The sequence below is a fragment of the Thunnus maccoyii genome, chromosome 12 (assembly GCF_910596095.1).
Source record: "Thunnus maccoyii chromosome 12, fThuMac1.1, whole genome shotgun sequence".
Lineage (NCBI taxonomy): Eukaryota > Metazoa > Chordata > Actinopteri > Scombriformes > Scombridae > Thunnus > Thunnus maccoyii.
This window is the reverse complement of record NC_056544.1, coordinates 6,991,252-7,016,387: the sequence shown is the minus strand read 5'-3', so window position 1 is coordinate 7,016,387 and position 25,136 is coordinate 6,991,252. Positions and strand designations below refer to the sequence as shown.

Genomic DNA, 25,136 nt, shown 5'->3' with positions numbered 1-25,136 from the left:
ATAAAGTTAGCGACTAGCTATGTTGCTCAGTATCTGCCAGTTGTGTAAATAGGATCATCATATCAAATTAAAAGCTGATAATATGCCTTATGCACTGCCCACTGCAGGTTTAAGTAGATTATGATGTGCTCTACACCTGAATAATGAACTAATTAACTGAGTAATTTAAGAAACCTGAGCAGTGTTGACACATGAGTGATAGTGCCATGTGTGTATAACAGCGTCTCCCAAAGCCTCAAAGCATGAAATGATTGTGAAAGGTCCTGTCTTCTCTTTTTAATCATAATTATGTGATAGTTTTCTCATAATTATGACAAAGATTTTCTAATTCTGAAAATGTTTCCTCATAATTACAACATTTTGATTTCTAATTATAAGATATTGAGTCATAATTATGAGAGATTGAATTCATAATTTCAAGAGACAACGCTGCTGAATGTGATGTGCTTAGTATAATTAAAATGGAAATATTATCTCTCTTCCATCACATTGTGTTGAATTGAAGAACATAATTCATGTTACAGTTCATCCAGATAAAATTAATGAATTATATCAGTCTTTTGGCTGCTTAATATGTATCTAGATGCATCAGGTTGTTGACTGCATATGAAAATGTGAATCAAATCATTTTCACAGTTTGAGATGCACAGTGTTACTGTTGGATACGTCTGCTCTGGACACAAAATAAACACCTATCAACCTGCTGAGCCCAAAATAGCAATTTATGAATATGCACCTAGCCTTCAAAACACAAGTATTCCTCCCGTATGCAACTTGCAATTCATACTATGCATTAATATCTATTAAATCTCTTCTTCTATAATGCCTTTGAACTTTCATGACATACGGTATAATATTATTAATGATGAATGGACAGCATGCTCCTGAAGTACTCAGGCACAGAGACTTAAGTCCATAATATAGTGGAGAGGTTCAATTTGGACTGAAAATAGACCTCATTTGTGGCTCTATTTATTCAATAACTAGAACATATTCCAGAATATAAAATAAATCATCTTGTTTACTGTAGAGTCCAGCCTCCTGTTTTCCAGTAAATTTTTCTTTAAACTGCACTGGGGTCAAGCAGAATTGTTCCTCTCATTTTTCTCTATAAGAGACCCTGCTGTTGCATATACCTTGTATTAGGCCTGTAGCCAAAAACGATATCAGTACAAATTGTAGAAACAGCAGTACCAGCATAAGCTTCAAATGCATTTTGAGACATACTGCAAGTAGATACAGAAGTATATGCTACAGCAAATCAGGGAGGTGAATTCAATTTTCCTTCTCCAATTATTGACTCTGTAATTGTGTGATCAGACAATTTTCAATGTATTTCTTTTTTATCAACACATCATGACACGAATTTTTAAGCTAGCCATTTGTTAGCAACTTGGGCACATCATATCACTTTATATGTCTCAGAAATTTGCAACTTAAAGCTGGATAGCACTATGGCCACCCAAACCATATCAAAATAGTACTTCCCAAAGAGTTACAAGGCCACATGGAAATGTGCTCATTGCCCACCAGCAGTGCATGAAAAAGAGTCATCGAGGCAGCCAAAATGCCTTCTGTCAAATATATCAAACCATCTGCACAGGCCCACTCAGAGTAAAAAATCTGTATCTTATTAATGTCAAATGCTTCATTAATATCAGTAACACATGGAATGAAGTCAGCTGTTACCACTGAGATCAGGAAACCAATGATCATCTACAGTATATAGAATGCATTGATCCATAATTAATGGTTGGAGGCTGATTGCATTAGCAGTACAACTTTGACTACAAAAAATCCTCAAACACTTATCCTGGTGTACTTATCTCTTTCCATCCATCCTTTTACTCTTTTGTCTTTACCAATAATCTTTTTCATCTCTCCTCCCATATGTCCTCTTCTTCCTCTCCCCTTCAGTCAGCTGTCATCCCTCCATCAGGCCCAGTCACTGAGGAGGAAGAAAAGACGCAGCGTGTTGTCCATTTTCTCTGGCTTCCGCAAGAACCGCAACTCCACCATCTCTAATCAGGACTCCGAGTAAGTATGCAGCACATGGGCTGAATGGTAGCGTTTAAGTGCAGCAACCCTGAGAATGAGCAGGCTGTTAAGTTAATCCAGCTCTGGGCATTAACGTCACATCATAGCTTCATAAATATTTTAATGGAGGAAAATATTTCACCGTCTCTGTTTTCCTTTGCTTGGAATTTATTGCACTGCATATATTTAATCTGCTGTTACATAATGGCACCATAGTCAAAAAGCAGACAAAAGTATTGCAAAAAGAAAAAAAAAAAGTACAAGGTAGCAAATTTATTTTAAAAAATGAATTACACAGATTAATAACTGAGGGAGAGGACAACACTCTGTGGGAACTCTTTGCAAACTTCTCTGTTTAAAAGGAGTTACACGGTTGCACAAAATTGAGAAAAAAAACACTCTGCTAAGCGTTTCAGCTGACAGAGGTGCTTATAAATTGCACTTAAAGAAATTGTGGTAAAGCTAAAAACAGGTGACGCAATTGCCTCCTCTGGTTAACAAGGAAAAGGGGTTCACCATTAAAACAGAGGCCAAGTTTTACAGCAGCCTACAGCAGTCTGAAAGAGAATAAAGAATAAAAGAACAGATGACTCATCTTAAGGCCAGCTATAGATAGAAATAGCTTTTTAAAACAGTTTACCATGTTTTGTGGTGTTTTACATGAAGATAGTTGCTAAGCAATCAAAGAGATTGTCGCTGCTTTCTCTTGGCTGCCCTCTGCATCCGTTTCTTTTGTCTTTTTAAGACAGCACAGAGTGTGTAGGAAGTATAACAGCATCTAGGCCAAAGATGTGTCCACCTTCAGCCTTTTCAAATTGGTGGCATGCCTGTACTCTATTTATATATTTTAAATTCATTTTAAATAAAATAAGGAATATTAATGTGTATACAGTGTTGGGCAAGTTACTTGAAAATTGTAATTGCTTTACTTTTGTTACTCAGCCTTTGGCTCCTTAAAAGTTGCCTTTAAACAGCTCAAAATCCTCACGCCACATCTTCTGTATTTAACACGTAGAAATAGAAAATGAGGCGTTTGTGGTTTAACAGGCAGGCAGGAAACAGTTTGGAAGAAGTCCTGACCTCAGCTGCACAATTGACACACCCTCCAACTGTGAACTAAACCAGCGTCAGGTGACTCCTAAATGTAGGCGTATCTGTGGCTAATGTTAGCAATCCAGATACAACACAACTTTGAAGTTACCGTGAGTCACGTTTCTCCTCCTCTGGAGCGTCTATCAGCTGATTGCAGAGACCACACTTATATCAATCCTCCATTAATCCTGGTAAGACAGCCAACACATCAACCCCCAAGTGTAAAAGACATGAAGTGTCACTACTTGTTACTGAAAAAAGTAATAATATCACTGTAACACATGACAAGTATTACGTTACTGCCCAACACTGGTAGTATATTAATAATACAGCAAGGTAAGTCATTATGAATGCAAGTTAAATCACCCAACTCTTACTCACATGTTCCCTGACCTCTCAGCTCAAGCTTCAACCCCCTATAAATGTACTTAAATATGACTCACACATCAAAATTTTCATGTTCGTCTTTCTGTCCATTCCAGCAGCGCCTCAGAGAACGTCTACTCGATGATTCAGCACCCTAAGGACGCCGGGAGGGCAGAGAGTACTGTTCCTGGAGCGAATGGGACCATGCCTTCACCCAGGCCCACGCAGGGTGTACCTGTGCATGGGATAAGAGCTGCCAGCCCCCCCTGCCTCATCCAACGACAGGTACAGTGTCAGCGAGTATTTCAAGACCACTCTTCAAATGAAAACCCAAATTTGGAAATCTTATGACAGCAAGCAGCTACTGACACTGAATCCCTACCAGCTCCAGGGCTACTGCTCTATTGCAAACTGTGACCTTTGAAAGCATAAAGATACTTCCCTGACAAACTAGACAGGGACCCAGTATTGAAATTATCGCCATGCTGCCTGCTTCCAATCAAACTCATAAATACGGATCCAAATTTTGCAAGCCTGCACATGACATAGCACAGTGCCCAGTTGCATGCTGTGCCCACCACCTGCTATTTCTAACCAATTCTGTGTTGGATTTGTCTAGCTTGTCTGAGGTATGGAGGACTATATGGCCTATTTTAAATCTCTGCCTAACCAGACATGCATACACGCACACATACACGCACACATACACACACAGTGAACTGGAGTCATCCAAATCCCTTTGGTTCACAAAGTAGAGTCCATGGACCGTTGCTGATCCTTGAGGGGATTTGAGGACATCCCCAGCAAAATGAGAGCTAATTTAATTTTGGTTTAATTGAATTCACTAGAATAATACATTTTAATTGTAGGCTTCACTCTCACCCCTATTACCACCACACTAGATAGTTAAATGATTCAGTAGACCTCTCATATCATAGAAAGGTATGTGAATTTGAATGTTTTACCTCTTTAAGGTTTGAGGACTCATGTATCTTTTCTCTCGGCCAGTCCACAGACCTGGTCAGCATGGTGTACAGCTGCATCGGGGCTGAGATTGAGGACTCGGATGCCAGCAGCACCTGTGACTTCAAAGCGACAGACCAAGATGCTGACAGGTCCACCACCATCTCAGATGCCCCCGCAGATACTCGGACTAACGGCCACGTGGTTTCCTCCAAACAACAGACGGACAGACAGATGGAGACAGGCAGGCAGGAGAGGATTGTACCCCTGACGGACGCAAGGACTGAGCTGGAGGAGGACAGACAGAGTGGAATCATGGCCCCCTCTGGGCCTAGGCCAGAACCACCGCCACAGAGTACCAAGCCCAGTCTGTCTGCCATGAGGCAGAGACACCTGCAGGAGAGTTTAGGTACTGCAACTGAAGTTGTATTAAAGGTTCTGCGTATCATTGTCTAATTACCTGTGATTCCATGGTATGATTGCTGTAAACAAATGATGTAGACAGCAGGTTGTCTGTTTCATCTAATTACAGTTTTTTTCAAAATATTACATTTGTCACTGATGTTAAAAATGATACAATTCTTTATAATTTTGCGGCCCTTAATTAAGCAATAATATGGCCCACAGTGATACATTTTTGCGTCACTGTTTACAATTAAAGCACACTGGGAAAAAAGCTAATAAGAAACCATATGAGACAGTTACAAAACTAAAGTTAGAAACATTAGATGAAAACTGTTAAAAGAACATTTGTTAACGGCAGGTCTGTCAAACAGTTTAATGAGAGCTGCAGTATAAGAATGGACTGATTTGTCTGGCTACTATAGGGGCTTTTACAGGTAAAGGTCCATTGTTAAAGGGTTGCTGTTAGTTTCCAGTGTAAACTTTGTAACAAGCAAAAGCTCCTCACCTTCAAAACTCTACACGGCAAGTTGGCTCAAAGGGAATTAGAAGGTCAGTATAACAGCCAGAGGCCAAGACCGGCTGTACCGTAAAATCAATATAAAATCTGCTGATTGACATTTCAAGTGGAGAAACGGTATAGGAGTGTTCACTTTTCTCCCCTGATTGAAAACCTTGCTGCAATATGTGGACAGCAAATAAGGGTTAATAGTAGGTGCTGCTGTTTGTTCCTCATTAACTGGAGATGGGTTGTCACACTCATTTCACAGACAGCCCATTAGCATATAAACATATGTACATGCATATATGCAAATAAACAGGTGGCCAACTGCCTACATGCACATATCTTTTTGTCTCTCTTGAGTTTGGAGCATACACTTAACACGGAAACTGTTAAAGCAACCCACTCCATAACTGTAGGTGTTGTATAAGTTTACTTTATATTTCAATGTTTTATTGTTGTAGTATAGGTTTGTGAAAAATTTCATCCCTAGTCAAACCAAGGCTTACATTTCCAATTACAGCATGCACATGAAATGTGAGCTCCTGCTACTTGTCAGCATTTCTGTTTTAAGGGTTTTTACTTCTTTTCATTAAATTTCTTATAAAGCATTGGTGATTCAATGAAAGGACTGTGTTTGTTTTTCCAGAAGAGGCAGGAAGGCTGGAATTAGAAGAAGACCAGAATGAAAGAAAACGTGAAGAGAAGCAGAGAACACGAGGACCAGAGGGACAGCGTCCTCTTATTCCCAATAAGGTGTGTATAATAGAAGAAAGTAGGAGAAGACACTTTTTTTAGCTTTCACTTGAAGTCTGCAGTCTCTAATACATCACTTAACCAAACACTATGTCCCACCCTCAGCCCGGTCTCGACCTCTCAAAAGACAAGATCTCTCCGGAAAAGGCCAAGACCTCTCCTGAAACCTTATCTGTCAGTCCAGGTGAGGAAGCAGCCAATGACCAGAGGGGCATGCCTGCTACTGAGTCCATCATTCATGAGGAGGGGACCACAGAGAGGAAAAGCCCAGCAGCATCTCCTCCAGATCCTGCTATCAGTCAAGGTACTGTAACAATGTCATTTTTATAGCAAAGAACGGCAATAGTAGGAAATTGTGATGTGGTAGGTTAATAAAAAAGTATGACATGTTTGACGCCAAGAAGTGGTGCACTGTTTTACCACCCCAAAAATCACGTCAGTTTAACAGAATGGCTGGTGCTTTGATGTATTTTTCAAATAAAAGACTGAGATTTAGCCATAGTTGCCAATCCTGTTCATGCTAACCACCAAGTTCATCTGTATTGTCCATTGTTGATGATGTCAGTAAGGACATTAACATGACAGAATGAGATGACAATAATGATTATACCTGTTCCACCAATCAGATGAGGAAGGAGGCCGTAATGGATTTCCAGCAACATCGCATCACACCAGGAAGTCCAACTCATTTGACATAGGTACTGTGTGTCTGAGTGTGTTTGCTGCATCCCTGCTGATGTACACACATTATATGATATACACGATATGCATGCTGTTGTGTTGTACACATGGATTTCTGCTGTGATGGCCTCTTGCTGTTTTTGTTCATAATTTATAACAACGGCTCAAAGTCTTTGTTATTTTTTATCAAATAAAAGCAGCACGATTCTCTTATTTGATGTGCTCCCAAGCCTGTAGTGCTTGCTCGTTGTATACCCTATTACTGCCTTATCCTGCAACCCCTTCTGAGTTCCCGTGCCCCACTCTATGTATGTGTGTTTGTCTCATGCCATTTCCCCTCAGGCATGGAACGGGACAGCCCCTACGATCTGGAGAGGTCTTCAGATCGCAGATTCCCTGTGAAAAAGCCCTGTTTCCCCCAGTACAGAAACAGATCTCTGGACTACCCTGCTGGGACCAGGTGTATGTATCTGTTTCCCTTCCTGCAAATGTGTGTGGTATGACAGCTATGTGATGGAAAAAGTTTGAGTTTTTGCACAGCTTACTGGACTAAAAAATCATTATTTTGAATTCTACTGAAAGAAAGAAATTCAGTTAATGTTTATGAAGTTGTTTAAATTCAAAAAAGTTGTGTAGCAGTGTGTACAACTTAACTTTTGCAAAAACTCAAGTATGTGTAAACTTTTTCATAGCTCTGCACATGGATGAGTCATACCTTACATATCGAATGCATACTTGTTCTGGTATTCAATAAATGGCTGACCGGTGAAAGAAATCATCAATTATAGTTTAAAGACATAATTTGGCAGTTTTCCAGATACGTCTCATTGCAGCTGGCAGCCAGATCTGACACTGCCTGGATAAGTGTGCTATTAGATGAGAACTTCACTATTTCTGAAATAAGGATCTTTTATCACTCCTACTTTAATTGGAGCTGATTCCTATTTGATACCACGTTCCATTATTGAGATAATTGGCAGCCATGTTTAGCTGATTCATCATCACTTTATACGCTGAGCTGCTTGGCATTGAAGATGAAAACCCTGAGGCTGTGGAATTCAAGGGGCACTAATGACATGGCAAAACCACTGCCAATTACCTCTGTAATATGGAACTATATATCAAAAACCTGCTGCAGGGGACTACAATTACCATCACTTTGAGAATAAGATGGTCCACATGTCACAAATGGTGCCATAAAAGCCCATATTATAGAATGTGTGAAACCTAAGTGGTCCTTTGTGTTCTGTCTGGTTACATTTTAAGTAGGCTGAAACATCAAGCAGAGACTTCACCTTGCACTGTCACATTTTTGTTTCCTGTACACACTGAAATCAGAATAGTGAAAGGAGTGTGTTAGAGTCCTTATTGTCTCTGTTTGTGCTGAATTATATTTGCTCCTAATGATAAGTTTGGCAAGCTTGAAGCTGGATCAGTTGATTTTTTTTTTTTTTTTTGGCCACTAGTGGGGCAGCAGAACATGCTTAAAACAAAACATTGATCTACACCCGCTGAGCACCTTATTAGGAACGCCTGTGCAATCTGATGCAATCCAACGCAACATCTCTGCCATAAATTCTACTTTTTTGAATTTTATACATTTTCAGTTTTTGTTGACATTGTCAGAACAGCTGTTCCTAATTAAGTGCTTAGTGAGTGTATTATCTCCTTATGAAGTTGATATAGTGAACATGATAGGAAACTGTTTATACATCCAGCAGATATGGAGCAACATTAGTGTCCATTTAGATTTTCATTTTGTTCCACCTGATATTCACTCTTCTTTTTGCTGCTTCTTCTTTTACCCCATTGTCTGACAAAAGTCTCTGGCTCATTATCTGCTAAAAGCTACACTATTTTCACAAGCTAGTTGCTAACTTTGTCTGTCTGACATCTGTGATGGGCAGGTAGTGTATAGTGGGTTTATCAGAGATTTTTAACTAAAAACACCTTCCTGCTGCAATTTAAAAAAAAAAAAAAAAAAAAAAGTTAGTGGTCAGTTAATTTGCTGGCCAGAAAGTGAGAACAATGATCCAAAATAGACTTGACTATGTTCAACAGCTAGCTGCTAACTTTGTCTGTTGTTTAGTGCTACGTTAGTAGCATACAGTGGGTTTTCAGAGCTTTTTCCATGGAAAATGTTGCTGCTGTTGTAAACGGGTGTAATGAAAGCCGAGCTTGTAAGCTCTGAAACCAAAACAATTAGCTAAAATATGCTAAAACTATGCTCCTTAGAACTGAGGTGGACATAATAGTCTATGGGTTTGTCACTACAAGCGACCCCTTTCACATCACACATAGTCATTTGACCCCATTACTGATATGGAAAATAGTGATTAGTGCAGCTTTACAGTCAGGTCCTGACACTGTATTTGCTTATTTAGGTTATGAAAGTCCCCACCTTGGTAACAGAGATGCGTTATGACGTCACCAGCGGACCAGGAGAAGTTTGCTGGGAAGAAAAGACTGGAACACTGAGGACTGGAGAGAGACAAGCTTTTAAAACTGTGTGGATCCAACAGCAGCTTTTCTTTTTCTTTTAATCCATGTAAACATTTGTTGCTGAAAATGCATGTACTGTATGCTCTCTGTTTTTAACTGGTCGGATTTGCTGTGTTTTTTCTCAGGCATAAGGGGAGTTCTGACCTGCAGTACATAAAGTACCTTTCACACAAACACGTCTCTCCAGTAGTCTCATGAACTGTTGTTTTATGCATTTGTGCAAAATCCTTCAAAGCTATCCTGTCTTCTCATCCCCTCCCTGTCTTTTACTGACAATCTGTGATAACTAGAAGTGAGTTTGTACTGTATTTATTCTAATGGAGATGTACATACTGAATATAAATCTGCACTAACCATTGTGGTAACTCTACCAGTTAACAATCATGTTTTTATTTGTGATAATATATCATTTGATAACTGTGTTTGTAAGTATGCTTTTACTGTATGCTGATGTTGACGATTGAGAAATGTGTTACCATGCACTTAGCACTCCCATCTCCTCAAGAGTATTTAAGTCAGTCAGTCAGTGGATCACTTACAGGTTTAATCTGATTTTGCAGGCCTGAAAATGAGTATATTTTCTAAAAATGCTTCTATGAATCAGAATAAATAAAATTGACTTTACACAAGGAATTGGATGATTGAAAGTTATTTTTGTGTATTTATGGGCATGCTCCACGTTCTGCATGTGTATCTAAATGCTCAATATGCTATGAGAGTCATACATTGCCTAAAGGGGAATTTCACCAATTTTACACATAAAGGTAAATTTACTTGTCATGGGGATTAATATTTAGCCTGAAAACAGCTTTTTTGTAGTAGTGGTATGTCTCCTGTGGCTCTGGAGAATCTGTCTCAAGAGTAAAACAAAAACCCTGATGATGTCATGGTGATTGGGTGGAGTATCTTAGCTTGAGTTTGGTGACTACAAATTAATAACAGGAAGCACACATTACAAAGTGAAGGTGTGGAAATTGAGTGTTTCCCAGACAGGAAGGGTTAAACAAAAAGGTTGAATTATAGGAAAAGTTGTATTCAGGATGTTGACCCATACTAGGGACTAAAAGTCAGGACATTTCAGCCTCTGTTGCTTCAATGTTAATCTTTTCTTTTTAAAATCTGTCTCTTGTGATTCCCTCAACTTTATGGAAGCACACTGCCAATTTTTAAACATTTTAAACAGCAATCAGGATGTTCTCAATGTGAAAACAGATGTAAAAAAATTTAAGCCAGACAGAAGAAAAAATTTGAGTAAGACTTGAACTTTCAGATCATGACCATCTACATTAAAAACTGCGTCTAAAAAGAAGCTTGCAAGGCTCATAATCTAAGTAATGTCATGACTCCAGATACTCATTTTGAAGGCCAGTTACTGTATCTGAGCAGCAGATGGCAGCAGAGACTGAGCTCTTCTCCAGCCTGCAACTGGCCCGCTTACTGCTCCAGTGACACGTTGCAGCCAAGTCATGATGCATTTTTATTACCATAACCGTGAATCTCAGCAGCAGACACTGTCGCCACGATAAATCAAGGCGGAATATGCATGATGACGAGCTCACTGGCTCACAGATCAAGCGGAGACTTACTAATGAGCAAGATCAGCACTTAACTGAGAGTATAAACAGGCTCATTAATTACTGCTATCTCTGGTGTGTAAACAGCAGATTAAGCCTATACGGTCTCACTCTGTTTTGCAAGCACACAGGTGAGATCAGGCTTGGGCAGTTCATCAGTATTTCTGAATAATGAGGAGCCTGTTTGTCTCGTGACAGTGAGAAGCTTTTATTCCCTCATCCAGTCACCTGATCTCCCACCCTGTCAGGACAGATCACAGGCAGCGGTGTTGCATTCACATTCAATAGGTCACCGGATAAGCTCGGTTAATTCTCTCTGTGTCTTTCTTTCCACACACCATATGCTCAGCTGAATGTTTCATCACAGTATATGTAAACCAATACATGGTTCATACATTAACACAATGTTCCACTAACAGAATTATGTGTGTGTATGTGCACTATATTACCTGAGGGTATTCCAGCTCATTCATCTTGATGTGTATCAGATGGGAGCGCGTGTGAGGTTTGCACTCAGTTATCTGCATGTTGGTAAGCTCGCTCATTCATCTATGTCTGTGTTTGTAGAGAAGTGTGTGCTCTTCTGACTGTGTGCGTGTGTGTGTGTGTGTGTGTGTCGGTGTGAGTTGCATGTGCACAGCACCAGCAGATGGGTCAGCAGCAAGCCACTTGACTCAATGTGTCAACAGAGGCGGGCCGGTAATGAGTTTATATGAGCCAGTGTGCTCCGCTGTGCACCAACTGAGCAGCACAAAAACAGGTATCAAAGCCTGACCAACAATGAGTTTTACTGAATGTGTGATGTTAAAAAAAGGATTTTGGGTTTTGGTGGGTTTCTTTCTTTGGGGAATATAATAACACCACACAAAGAAAGGATTTCATCTTAGTGTCACAGCCCTTGTGCAGTCCTTGGAGTAGGGGACTTCTATACAAACATAGCACATGCGTGTGTTATATGATGCATGTTGTGTGCGACAATCTTCATCCAAACATACAGGAACTGTTTTATCTGAATGCAAACAAGCAGCATTTATGTACATTTCTCAAGTTAGAGATCACACCAGTTTAAATCACCCTTGTCTCCTTTAAAAGACCACAATAAGGAGTGGACTTTGGTGATGGCAAGCGTGGGGTCTGAATCCCAACCCCTACCTTATTGTGCAAAAGCTGGCTGACAACAACAGTGCAGCTGAACGTTCACGACTGAGAGATTATTACAACTCCCTTTTGTGATACTAGTGGCGTTTGGAGGCAGTGGTAATATTTTGAGCAGCAACACAAATAGCATGTGATTCTTTTGGTGAAAATAACAAAGTTGGATTTTCTCCTTTATTTCGTGCCTCTTGGGCAGCTTTGCTTTATTTCTTTTTTAATGTTCATGAGGCAACTGGAGAGTGCAAAATTAAAAAAAAAGAATCAAGCAGAATAGTCTGCAGCTGCAAGAAGGAGAAGGGTGAGTGGAATGCAGTGTTTTCAGAGTAGAGTATTGTTTGTCATATGTAAGGACCCAAGTCACATGACTTGGACTTGAGTCATAAATCTGGTGACTTTAAGACTTGCAACTCAACTTTGAATAATGACTTGTTACTTCACTTGTACTTGGAATGTTTTGATATCCTCATTAGCAGCAAGGAAAAGTGTGTTTGGCAGAGCTGTTTAACAAACATGAGCCTAACAGACAACAGATGATATCTCAAATAACAAAAAACGGTTGGCATCATGCAAAACATTTGTCCAAGTAATTAAAAATGATGGTGATTAGTAAGACACCAAGGCAAGCCTGATCATTTTGCTTTTAAATGTTTCATGTGACATTCAAAGGATTTCACAGCCATGACTTGCTTGAGACTTACAAAACAGTGATTTAGTCCCACGTTTGGAGTAATCAATCAGTCTTCAGTCTCAGATTTATTGTTTTAATCTATAAAAAAGTGAAAATTCACAAAAATTTGAAAAGTGAAAAATACCCAAATTCCCTGACACTGTGGTGGCCTCTTCAAAATGTTTGTTTTTTGTCCAACTGACAATTTACAGTGATACATAAAAGAGAAAAGCAGCAAAGAGATGGAAAGATGGAAATGTCAAATGTTCTGCATTTTTGCTTGATGAATGATTAGACTGATTAGCTCTAGACACCTAACTTTGCTTAATGGTAATACTGTCTAGTGTGAACAAAACCAAATAAACTTCTCATGGAAAAACTGCTTCAGAGGTGGGTTAGCTTAGAATGTTAGTCAGGTTTAGGGTTTCCATTTCTCAGTCATAGAACTACAGAGGTTTGACAATAAGTACTTTGATATGTTAGCTTTCAGACTAATATGGCACCTCCAAATAGGCCAAAACTACAGATACATCAGGCAATACAGAAGAATAAATGAAAAAATAACCCAAATTATTTATTATGTCAAGAGGAATGGCCTCAGAAGCCATGACATATATGACATGTTGAAACTACATGGACATGAAGCTTTGCAAAAGTTCACCCATTAAGTTCAACCAGATTCTGCTACGACTTCTGTGAACCAATCATCTCGTCGCTATGAAACATTAAAACTGTTTCTTTCTCTGCTGCAGTCAGCGGTAATATCAGTTTCAAATCAGTGCCGCCCACCCATTCCTATTCACCACCAGTTTCATCTGATGCAGCTTTCCATGCGTCCTTCCACTGATTTCATCAGAAGTACCACTCCACATCACATCCATCCAGATCTTCAGCCATTGCTCTTCACTTCTTCATTACCACCAGTGTCTAGACTTCATCGGAGGGGCATTTCTTATAAGGTTCATAGTGTGACTACCCCCCAAAAAAAATCTAATCGCCAAAGACTCCTCACATATATCTTCAATCTTTCCTGTTTGCATAATATAGTATATCAAATAAATCCATTCAGTTTCTCTTAAGCTTTTTATTCCAGTCTCTCCTGATTGAAATATAGTGTTGTATATGAGGGCTTGACAAATGCTAATTGGTTTTCAAGCTAATATGACCAACATTTATAGCCTGAAAAACTCACAAACACATCAAGACTAAGCCTCACTTTAAACCCCATGCACTGTACTGTAAATCAACTTACAGCTACTACTGAGGCTTCAAGCGAAGCAGTAAACCTATAAACTTTACTGCTTCCATTTTCCTGACATGGCTCACCTTCATTCCGCCTGTAAAATGTGACGCACAACAGAGCGGCGCACATTCGACAGATTCCTCTGACTCCATCCTGAACACTACACAACTCAGACATCTCCCACCGACGCAGCCGTCACTGTGTTTTTCCTTAGGTTTATAAAAGGTTTCTATTCAGTTTGCCTCCATCTTTACAATCTGAGGAGGCGTATTTGACACTTTCCATGCAGGCCTCGATGGAAGCAGTCATTCATCCCCCTCTCCCTCCTTCTCGTTCTTAATGCTCTCTCACCCTAGTCCTCTCTCTGCTCTCTCTTTCTCTCTTCTGTACCTGTTTGTTTTCTGAAAACTCTCATAATACCTACTGCCAGCAATTATTGGAGATTAAAGCTGTATGTGTGTGTCTAGTTGTGCTTGCACTTGCGTGGGTGGCTCAGTGTGTTTGTGTGTTCCTCTCTTGTCGATGTATGTGAGTGAAAAAGAAAGTGATAGTGAGGTCAGTGTGGCAGGAGCAGAGGCAGTGTTAGATTTAGTGGGAGTGAGAGATTTTGTAGACAACAAACAAATACCTAGAGGGGGAGAAGCCAGCTGAGGTAACCATGCCAGAGAGGAGGGTTGTATAATGAAGATATATTTCATTGCCAACAGTGTGTGGACAGGCAGACATTTCATCCGTATGTGATTGTTGAACAGCTGATTCCAAAACTACAGGCATCGACATGCTGCTATAACAGACTTCACTCTTCAGGGAAGGATCTCCATTAGATTTTGAGACCTGCAGGGATTTGCTCCCATTCAGCCACAACAGAATCAGTGAAGTCGGCCACTGATGTTGGGAGACAAGGCTTGGATCTGTATTTATCAACCTTTTAAGAATTACTATTATAAGAACCAATTTAGGAGTGAAGTTCTCTGCTGAGTGTGAAGAATAAGACACATTAATCAAGCAACTTAGATCTACTTACAACAAAGTGCAAGAGTAACAACACTCATGTGATCACATGGTTGTATGTTCAGAGCAGGAATAGCCAATCAAAGACAAGGATTTATCCAACATATGCCCTTTGTTCATTCTTTAAAAAAAAAAAAACAACTTGATATTTTATTTAGTGATATGTTATTCTGCAACTGCAATTTTGGTTGATTTTATTGTTCATTTTAATTCAAGGTAAAATAGAAACAATTGTACTCTTCTACTCATTTTATTTGTGTGAAATCTGGTAGACAGGGTACACTGGAGAAAACTCGTAATAAGGGCAATTTAGTACCACAATGACAAGTGCAGACAATGTAAATGCATGTAAAGTGAAAGTCAGTGCCAGCATTATTCTTGTTATTTGCACCCCTGATAAATGCTGTAATATCCTATCAAATGTTCACACCAAATTCAAATAAGTGGCTAAAATGACATTATTCTAAATTATACATATTTCCTCACCTATATGTATATTTATTACTCATCACGACGAATGATATTTTGTACAATGGCTCCAAAACCTGTCCCCTCTGTTTCTGCACTACAGTCATCTAAGATTCTTCTCTTCACTCATCGACTTTCAGAGACATCTGGAGCTTTCTCAGTTTCAAGCACATTTTTAAGACATAAAATGTGTAGTTCCCAAGTCGTATTTTTAACTTTCATCTTTCACATAAGTCCAAAATGTCATTTTTAGCAGTTTGATAAATAGAGGCCCTGGCTTGCAATCAGTGTTCCAGTTGGTGTTGGGTACACAAGGGTATTGTTGTGCTGAAACAAGAAAGGGGCCATCCCAAACTGCTCCCAAAGTTGCATGTGATTGTCTGAGGAGTTTCTGTACACTGTAGCATCTCGATTTCCTTTATAGTCTAAACCATGAAAAACATCCCCAGAACCAAAAATACACAAATGATGAGTCTACATATTTTTGGCCATATAGTGTACATAGATGATAGTGAATTTGCTCATCATCTCTAAAGTCAGTGGCTCACTGGATGGACATCTTTGCTCATTATCTTGACACTTTGTAGGTGGAGGGGGAAATTGTCCAGTCACCCACAATGTGTGTGTGTGTTTGTGTGTGTGAATGGCCAAAGGACAGCATAGGAAGTCAAGAGGAGGAGGGCATACAGGCAGGAACGCAGGTGTGTGTCCTCTCTCTCTCTGTCCTCTTTATGCAGCACATCAGCTGATGGTGAGCAGAGGGCTTTCCCCGGAGGAGCACACTGTGCACAGTAAGTGAGACTCATACTTTTATTATCCTCGTTATGTATGTCCCTGTGGCTCTGCCTGCATTTCAGACCTCTGCATTTTTCTTTTCAGCTCAATACCTTCAGTCCACACCTGGGTCAAATAGTTGCTGCACAAAGTTCCTCATTTTGTTTAAATCCACTTGAGGTTTGACTTTATTGTGCTACCTTGTTCTGATAGAAGAAGTGTTTCTGTGATATTTTCAGTGGATTCTCTTGTGACATACTGATTGGATGATTGTGTAATACATCTTTGAGTTCTTGCATATATTCATGTACAGTGGTTCAGTGATTATGATGTGACTGATCATCTTGTTAAATCATCATCAACACATGAGAAATACCTGATCAAACAGTGCTGGGTCAAAATAATGCCAGTAAAGCCTACAAGGGAGCTCTGATTCAGTGTATGGGTACCCCTCTATTGCAGAACTGAAGATTTGTGGATGCGCACATGATTACCTGTGGTAATTACTGTCTTATTGAATGCAACAAAACGATCCATTTAGCATCTGAGAAAGGACAATAAAAGGAAAAAAAATGTATTTGTGAAAGATGTTAATGGTTTAAACCAACGGATATAAAATGATGCTGCTATTGCCTGCTTTGATTTTTATTTGTTGTTGTTGAAAGGGTAATATGACATTAGCTGTTCCATAAAGAACTTCAATCAAATTACGTGCCTCCAAGCAGCAGATAGATGACAAATTAAAGGAACAAGACCAAGAGTCTACAGCAATGTTATTGGCTCTGTGAGGCTGTAGCATGGATCAATTAAAGATCCCCTCCAGACATGTTTTAAGACATATAAAAATTAGAAAAAGTGGATAACGTGTTCCAGGATAGCAGCCCATTCATTACTATGAAAGTTGCTCACTGGGCACATATGTTGAAAAGGTCTCAGTGGGCTTTCATGTTTTTGGGCCCATCATGCACACTTTGGAGTCTAGTTTATGGATGTAGCTGATTTTGCATTGGCTCCAACTGTAAATGTGATACAGCTCCTCTAGACTTTCCCATTTTTATTGACCATGTGGGATCAAAGTCAGTTGTTCCGGGTTGTTTTTGAGGTTCAGAAGAAATGTATTCACTGTTTTACAGCCACAACTTTATTTATGATTGTGTATGGGGGAAAAGGGCTTTTTCAGCCAGTGTGTGTCAAGCCAAGTGTGACTACTTTGCAAAAATCACCTTACAGCCCAGCTCTGTTCCTGGAGCCTTGAGGTGACAGCAGTGCTTTGACCTGAATGTGAACATCAGCAAGTTAAGATGATGATTTTAAGCAGGTATCAGCAGATTCACCATCTTAGCATGCCTGTTAGCACGCAGCATTTGCTAATTAGCACTATACACAAAGTCCAAAATGAGGCTAACAGCTAATGTCATTAGTCACTGGGCAAATTAAAATATAGACCTGATGATGGTGCTATATTAACAGTTCATCACCAATATGATTAGAATTCATTCTGACGGGGGCATGAATATGTGTACCAATTTTCCTGGTATTCCATCCAACTGTTGAGGAGATAACGCTAAAAACCACAAAAGTAAACTTCAGGGTACCGCTTGAGGAAAAATTAGCAGACAGACCAACTGACATTGTCATTGTCTTGCTGAGGTGTTAAGCCACTGACCTGCCACAACAGCTTTCATCAAATAGATTCTCTGGAGTCTCTGGAGATCCACTGGAGGGGGAACACAATTCTTGCAAAAGGTAAAAATCTCCTAAAAGCGGTCAAATGAGTTGAGATTTGGTGACTGTAAAGGCCAGAGAATATGACTCCACACTATTTTTATACCTATCAAACCATTCAATGACCTTTAGTGTTCTTAATAGATGTATCTGCATTTCTTGTGTTTCTGTCCATTTATTCAGGTTTAATTCTTCAATTTGTCCCCCTGTCTGTACTTCTGGATTAAATTTTGTGGTAAATTAATATGTTTTTCCTTCTGCTTTTTGCTTTCCTCTGAGAAAGACAGCCTGGATTGATTGATTTTCATGCTACAGATGTATGTAATCCATAATGTGGCCAAGGAGTGGTTGTGGTTGGACTGAAAATAGCCTGGAGCCAGTCACAAACTCTAAATCAGTAAATCAGTTCAGTGGGAGGTCAATGTGTCTAAAATTAAACACAATTAGTTTAGCCTTGTGTTGTTCATTTCATGTCTCTGTACTCTCCATCACTTCTGTGTTCTTGGCTGTCTCTCCTCATCTGTCATGTTCTATCTTTCCCTTTTAGCCCTTTTCCACTACTTCTGCTCTTCACTGCTTATTCACTTGCTGCTGTACTGATAAAACCAGAATGAAATATAAATGCTATGAAGCTCTGTCGTCAGCCTAATGTGTGAAGTGAATTTTAGTAAGGCTGGAAGCAGGCTGCTAATTTGTTATTTCCCCTCAAATAAATGATTTCCCCTCTAATCACTGTCATTTAAGGCCTTCATTCAGCATAGTGAATAGTTAGTGACACTTTGTTCAAAACACCACCTAAACTGCCTTGATTACCTGTAAAGCACACAATATCACCCACCCCCAAAGATGAAACTTGGACAGGGATGTTGAGCTTGAGTGAGATGCTGCATGAAAGGGACAGATGGATGAAGGAACAAACGTTTGTTCATTTGTTGGTCCATCTGTCCCTCACACAGACACACACAAACACACACACACACACACACACACACACACATACACACACACAATATAGCAGACACGGTTGATCAGATTTTGATGCATCCTACCAGTACAATGGCATTTTCAAAGTCCATTGATAATGTCACAATTGGTTAAAGATCATACATATGGAGAAAAGAGAAAATGCCACACGATTTTTAAAAAAATAAAACCTATTATCATATGATCTTGAGCAATGTGGCTGAAACCTTGAGCACCTCTCTTCCAAAATCACAATCAGAAAATAACAGAAATCCTGTGTGTGTTACTGCTACTGTATAAAAAATTGTATTATGCCAATAAACATCTTATTTGTGGCTTAAAGTAATAATTCAAGGTTTTGTGAAACAACAACAGTTGCTTTCATTCATAAGATAAGAAGACTGAAATCAATCTCATGCCTGTGCGCTATGAGCTGGAGTCAGGACATGGGTTGCCTAGCTTAGCATAAAGTCTGGAAACAGCTAGCCTGACTCTGTCCAAAGTTGTAAAATACACCAACCAGTATCTCTAAATTTGCTTATTAACACGTTGCATCTCATTTGTTTAACTCATACACAAACAAAAATATAAAAACATTTGTTATAATTTGTTGTTTTAGGGGGTTTAGCTAGCTGTAACTATTTCTTGATGAACAACCATTTATCCATCTGCCCAGCACTGCTCTCACCGGCTGTAGCAGGGGTTGGAAGTTTCCTACCAAGAACTATGTAATTTGGTGCTGATTCTAGGTAAAATAGAAACAATTGTACTCTTCTAAATTTATTTATTCCTATCAATTGCTAAACTATCTTAAATTATGTCTTTTAGTCAGTGTAGGCTACATGAGTTGAAATTTGCCTACAGATGAACATATAATTAAGAATAAGGTTTACAATAATAAATTAATGATAAATAAATATTTACTTTGATTTAAGTGAAGCAGCATATCAAAGGAAATCTAGAAATCAACTTAACTCAACTACTACAACTAGCTAAATCTAGCTAACAGTCTAAGAGCTTTGTCTCTGTTTTCCTTATATTTCGCACCAAATTAGATCATTCTTTGCAGGAAATTCAAAGATTTTTTTTTTTTTAGGAATTTACAGACACATAAAAAGGCCTTACTGAAAAACTTACCCAAATTTGTGTTTTAACGTTTCTCTTTCTATACATTGTCAACAAACAAGACCATTCATGTTGATCAGAATCAGGCTAGCTGGTACTACCTGCTTCCTGTTTTTATGCTAAGCTAGGCTAAGGTGGATTTTTTTCATCTCACTCATGGAAAAAAGCAAATAAGGGTATTCCAAAGCAATAAACCATTCCTTTAATGATTTGTAGGTGTTCTAACTTCATTATGTCACACTTTTGACCAGTTTCTTTCTTATCTCAGACAGTAATTCATGAGTTTTATAAAAAAAAAAAAGTAAAGTAAAATTGGATAGTGGATGTGGGACTGAAACATTTTAAATGCCTTCATCTCTAGGTAGACACCTCCCAGGGTGTTTTAAAGAGCCTTTAGATTAATCTGTCTTCAAAGTGTTTGGGTTTGTTTTCTTGAGGGATATTCCAGTGGGATTCAGTAGAGGGTAGCTGAATCGATCCATGAAGACATCAGTAAGACTGCTGAAATTCAGTGGTATATTCCTGTTTATGCATTTGGGGTTTTGGAGGATCAAGACAAATGCTTTTCTTGCGGGTTGGACTCTGTTCAGATATTGATGTAAAATCAATTATTCAACAAACCTTCGCAAATGTCACTGTGTAGGTAGCCGAGTCATCTCTTCTAAATAAGTGGTTTGTTTACGTGCAGGGCTTTACTCTGGTTAACTGAATGCTCTTTACTAAAGACTATACTTTTTCCTCTGCACAACTACTTTATGTGTGTTGTTTGTCTACCCTGGGAATAAACAAGCTCCATTCCTCTGTCTGTGTGACACATCTGCCTGTACCTTGCCATGTGCCCGCCGAGGTGAGTTGTCTTGTTTGTGTTGTGATGCAGTCGCACTTGCTTATGTCACTGGGTCTTTGTTGCTTAAGTCTCCTGAGAGAGAAGAGGGGGACTAGACTGTCTCGTCTGAATCATCAGGCTTGTCAGTCACAGGAAGGGCCTGGTAAGCTCTGAAATGCAGGTGATCTGGGAGCCAAGGAGCAGCAACTATATACATGAATAATGCATGGAAGATAGTTGATTATTAAAATCAGCTTCCAAAATTATCATTGCTCTGCGTGTCTCACTAACTTCCTGATTTTGTCTACCTTGCTCTCACAGTTGTAGGTAATTTTCTTCACCTCTAAAAATCCATTTTTCTATTATGCCTTTCTCATCATCTCTTCACTGCTCCTGTCTCATCTCATTTGTAATTTCTCGAATAGTTCCGTGCATTTTCTCCTCTTACCCCTTTATCACCCTCAGTGCATTCATTCTCTTCATCTAGCCTTTTCCTCCTCATTCACAATCCTATTTTGTAGAATTACTTCAATTTCTTGAAGTCCTTATACACCATCTTCTCTTTCTTTCTTCCATTTGCTCAACTAGCCTCCATCTCTAAATCTGTCTGTCATTGCTCTTCCAGAGAAACACCTTGTACTGCACTGAGTCTCACGTTCACCATGCCTGCCATAGTCAACCTCCTTTTCAACGTCGTCTCCACCAACACCACCATCTCCTTTTCCGTGGTACTGCCCATGGTCAGCCTGGTCTCTCTTCTAGTGGGGGTTGGGGGTCACCTCCTGCTGTGGCTGGTGCTGGTTAGGAACCCCCGGAGCCGCTCCAAACCAAGCTCCGTCCTGCTCCTCAACCTCAGCCTGGCGGACCTGGGCGCCCTGCTCACCTTACCCTGTGTGCTTCTAAGTGCTAGTTTCCAGAACTGGGAGCTTGGAGGCGGGACCTGCGTCTTTCTGGGATTCATGACTTCCATAACAGTGGGAGTGGAAATCTTCAGTCTGGCGGCTTTGTCAGCGCTGAGGTATCGTATCGTTATGCCACGGACGAGACTAGCTGCTAGTCTGACGCAAGTGTGAGTATCACTTAGCGGGTTTGAGAAAGTCTTACAGGATAAAACTGGCAATATAAATATTTTGTATTATCAACAAATCCCACTGAAGCACAAAACAAAACCAACATTGGATAGATTCTAGTATCCATCACAGTCCCATTAATACTCACTAGTGCACCAAATGTGTATTAATACAAGGCCAAAAGTTGTCCCCAACATTTGCACTGCATTTACCCCTCTTTAAGTAACATTTTTTTTAAATCTTAAGTACATAACTACAAAGCTTTTCAGAAACGAGTCATCCTTTGAAAAATGAAACTGTATTGTTCTGACCTGTGTTTAAAGATTTACATCAGCAGACCCTGGTACATGCTGTCTTATACTGTGCAAATGATCTATTTCTATCGGCAAATACAACCCACTTGCACAACAAATAAACCTACTGTTCTTTCTCTCCCTCTCCCACAGGTTATGCACTGTAGTAGCCATTTGGCTGGTCTCAGTAACCATGGCGTTACCAAAGGTCACCTACATCAACTTTGATGGTGGTTGCACATGGTTAGTAGGCAGAGATGAGTGGCTGTTCTTCCTGGTTCCTGCCTTCCTGGTTTATTATGTGGCCCCTCTCCTCTGTATTGCCATCAACTGCGGCCTCATCATCTCCCATCTCCATGGCTGCAGGGGCACTCTGGCTGCTGACAGACGCAACAAAAAAGCTACCGCTCTGCTGATTGCCTCAACACTGGTTTTTGCTATTAGCTGGTTGCCATATTATGCACTTGAGTTTGTGAATGTTATGTCACCCTATGTTAGCTCTGCAGCTTCTCCCATTAGCTTCTCCAATTTGTCTCCATTGTATTTGCCAGTCACTTCAACTGTGCCAAGTGTGGAAACAGAGACAAGGGTGTCCCTGCTATGGGAGGTCGCATCCTTGATGGCCATTTTGCTGGTGTGTCTAGCACCATGCTGGAACCCGCCACTGTATTTCCTGCTGTCACGTCCGGCAGTACGTCAGCTCCGAGCTCTGCTGCCTTCCTTCTTTCATAAGCATTTGGGAAAAAAACCTGTACAGTGCTGGCGTATTGCTCCTGCTCCTCCCCCATGCCTACCACACCCTCAGCCTCCTGCACACTCACTTACTCACCAAACTCTGACACACAGACTGACTCAGTAAAAGTTAATACACACAACTGTGCTCACTCACATATAGTACCCCCGTGACATACTATTCATATTTGCCATCACAAGACACATACAAATACATGAGTCACAGCATGCTTTGTGTACACATACTATTATGTATGCTTAGATGCTTATGTGGTTATACCCACATCCTCTTCACAACATTACAGTAAATGTATAAAAAGGCTCTAGGGAACAGTGCGTGGGGCCTCTCAGATAGATAACAGTGTATCATAAACAGAATGCATTACATGCCATAAAAACACAAGGTTTATATTGCTCATCGCAATGCCAGAGTCACTAAGCAACTCACTGTCCTGGTTGTGAGAAGCTTGAAGAGGAGAGCTGCAAGTCTGGGATGATTTAAGAGAAAATTTTACAGCAAAACAAAGCAGGTCCTCTGTATATCAATGTGCACATTATCATTTACAAAACCAGGTCACTGAACCTTTTCAGAGCTCCCACATGGGACCTGAAACCTGCAATCTTAACAGCCTTTTTCAGGCACTAAAGGATGTCTGCTGAGCCCACACTGACTGACATGACCCAACCAAGCACACATAAAACAGATTCCCCATGGAGCCTTTAAACAACCGTCCCCAATCCACAATAAAAGCGCGCCTGATAAGTATGACATACAGCATGTGCATGATGTATGAACTATGAAAAGAATGTTGCCTGTTTCCAGAAGCCTTCATATGACATCTTTACATTGCATCTTGTAGATTACAAGAAATACAGCCTTGCAAACCTATTTCTAAGCTGCCTGACAGAGCAAAAACACAGGGGACACAGAGCGCCATGCCTGCCTCCCTGTAAAGCTCCCTGTAAAGCACTTGGTTGCAACATAAACTAAATTCAGTGTCATCTCAATAACATTGTGAAAAGAGGCCTCCTTGACTTATGACAAGCATAAATAGAAGCTGACTAATTTTGTTCTGGGCTTGTATGCGGAGAAGTGCTTATTAAATAAGGATTTGACAGAAAGGATCACGTCACAAGATGACTACGTGGGAAAATTACTTCTTAACAAGTGGAGCCCATCTGCAAACAGAGTGGTTTAATATCACAATGTAAAGGGCATGTCATGTACTTGCAGTGGTCAGGGGCTTTGTTTGACAAATTGGCTGTAGACGAGTAATTGGATTTTTTGTTGTCAGGCTATTAAATGGGCAGATGTAAAGCAGTGATTTAAATTTATTGGGAAGTTAGAATCACTTAAACATCCCTGAATATAGTTTGTTTTGCAGCTAAAATGGCGATGGCTTAAAATTTTAATCTGAAACACGATCTAAGCTTGAAAAAAAACCTCATTTGACCTTTTTGTTCATGGAAATATAAACTATCATGATATTGCTGCTATTATGCATTATCTTCCTTTTTTTTAAAAACAGCTGATAAAAACATTTTTAGACATATTTTCTGGAAACTGCATTTAAATTAAGCTTCAAGCCTCTGGGTGGGTGTTTCACCTTGATAATGGTTAACTGATATTTGAGAGTCAACCTTGGGGGGGGGGGGGATACACACTAGGGTGCACTAGGGGAGAACTGGGTTGAAAGTAACACGGGACAAAAGTAAGGCTGGAGATATACTTGCTTTTTAACCACGTGCTCGTGTACATACTTGCCTATGTACTTTTCTTCTGGATTTGCATGACATAAACAATAAACATGGCGACACTCAAGGAGGTTACTATTTTGTTAATTCTGAGGTCACAGCAGAAAAAGCATGTCTGACAAGCATATTTATCACAGTGCAGCAGCAATGACACATCGTAGAGATGCGGGTAATTGTGGAATTGGTCTATTAACTTGTCTCCAAAACTTTCCGCCATTGTTGTTGCTGCTTTCATGCCTACTGACCTCTGATCCTGTCACATCGCCATACTGCCCCTACACTGCTCCTACCATTCGTGTGTGTATTGCATCTTTCAGACACGTGGTAGTAAATTTTCTGACGACGTGTACAACCAGTGCTCTAAATGGCCGCAGGATATGCAAGGCAGCCATCATGCACTCGTGAACGCGTAGTTAAAAGCAAGTATATCTTAGGCTTAACACTGCAATTTTCT

General features: G+C 39.9%; 2 protein-coding genes across 5 annotated transcripts in view; both read left to right on the top strand.

The window, feature by feature from the left end:
* The window catches only part of carmil3 (capping protein regulator and myosin 1 linker 3), a 77,494-nt gene extending 67,560 nt beyond the window's left edge, over positions 1-9,934 (top strand). Inside the window, exons 33-40 of one of the 3 annotated variants that reach the window (XM_042429097.1) lie at positions 1,918-2,037; positions 3,615-3,780; positions 4,504-4,867; positions 6,012-6,118; positions 6,224-6,422; positions 6,745-6,816; positions 7,142-7,261; positions 9,184-9,934. In XM_042429097.1, coding sequence (XP_042285031.1) covers positions 1,918-2,037; positions 3,615-3,780; positions 4,504-4,867; positions 6,012-6,118; positions 6,224-6,422; positions 6,745-6,816; positions 7,142-7,261; positions 9,184-9,224 — 1,189 coding nt within the window. In that variant the 3' untranslated portion in view covers positions 9,225-9,934. Of the gene's footprint in view, positions 1-1,917; positions 2,038-3,611; positions 3,781-4,503; positions 4,868-6,011; positions 6,119-6,223; positions 6,423-6,744; positions 6,817-7,141; positions 7,262-9,183 lie in introns of all 3 variants that reach the window. The other 2 variants (XM_042429099.1, XM_042429098.1) reach the window with 2 other exon arrangements.
* An 8,204-nt stretch (positions 9,935-18,138) lies between these two features.
* On the top strand, positions 18,139-24,535 carry si:ch211-119o8.4 (somatostatin receptor type 3). Of its 2 annotated transcripts, none has more exons than XM_042429319.1 (3): positions 18,139-18,153; positions 21,458-21,901; positions 22,349-24,535. In XM_042429319.1, the coding sequence occupies exons 2-3, from the start codon at positions 21,495-21,497 to the stop codon at positions 23,052-23,054; spliced, it is 1,113 nt and encodes a 370-aa protein (XP_042285253.1). In that variant the 5' UTR covers positions 18,139-18,153; positions 21,458-21,494; the 3' UTR covers positions 23,055-24,535. The 2 variants fall into 2 exon arrangements, with proteins under 2 accessions (XP_042285253.1, XP_042285252.1); XM_042429318.1 differs by lacking the exon at positions 18,139-18,153 and adding an exon at positions 20,327-20,853.
* The last annotated feature ends 601 nt before the right edge of the window (positions 24,536-25,136 follow it).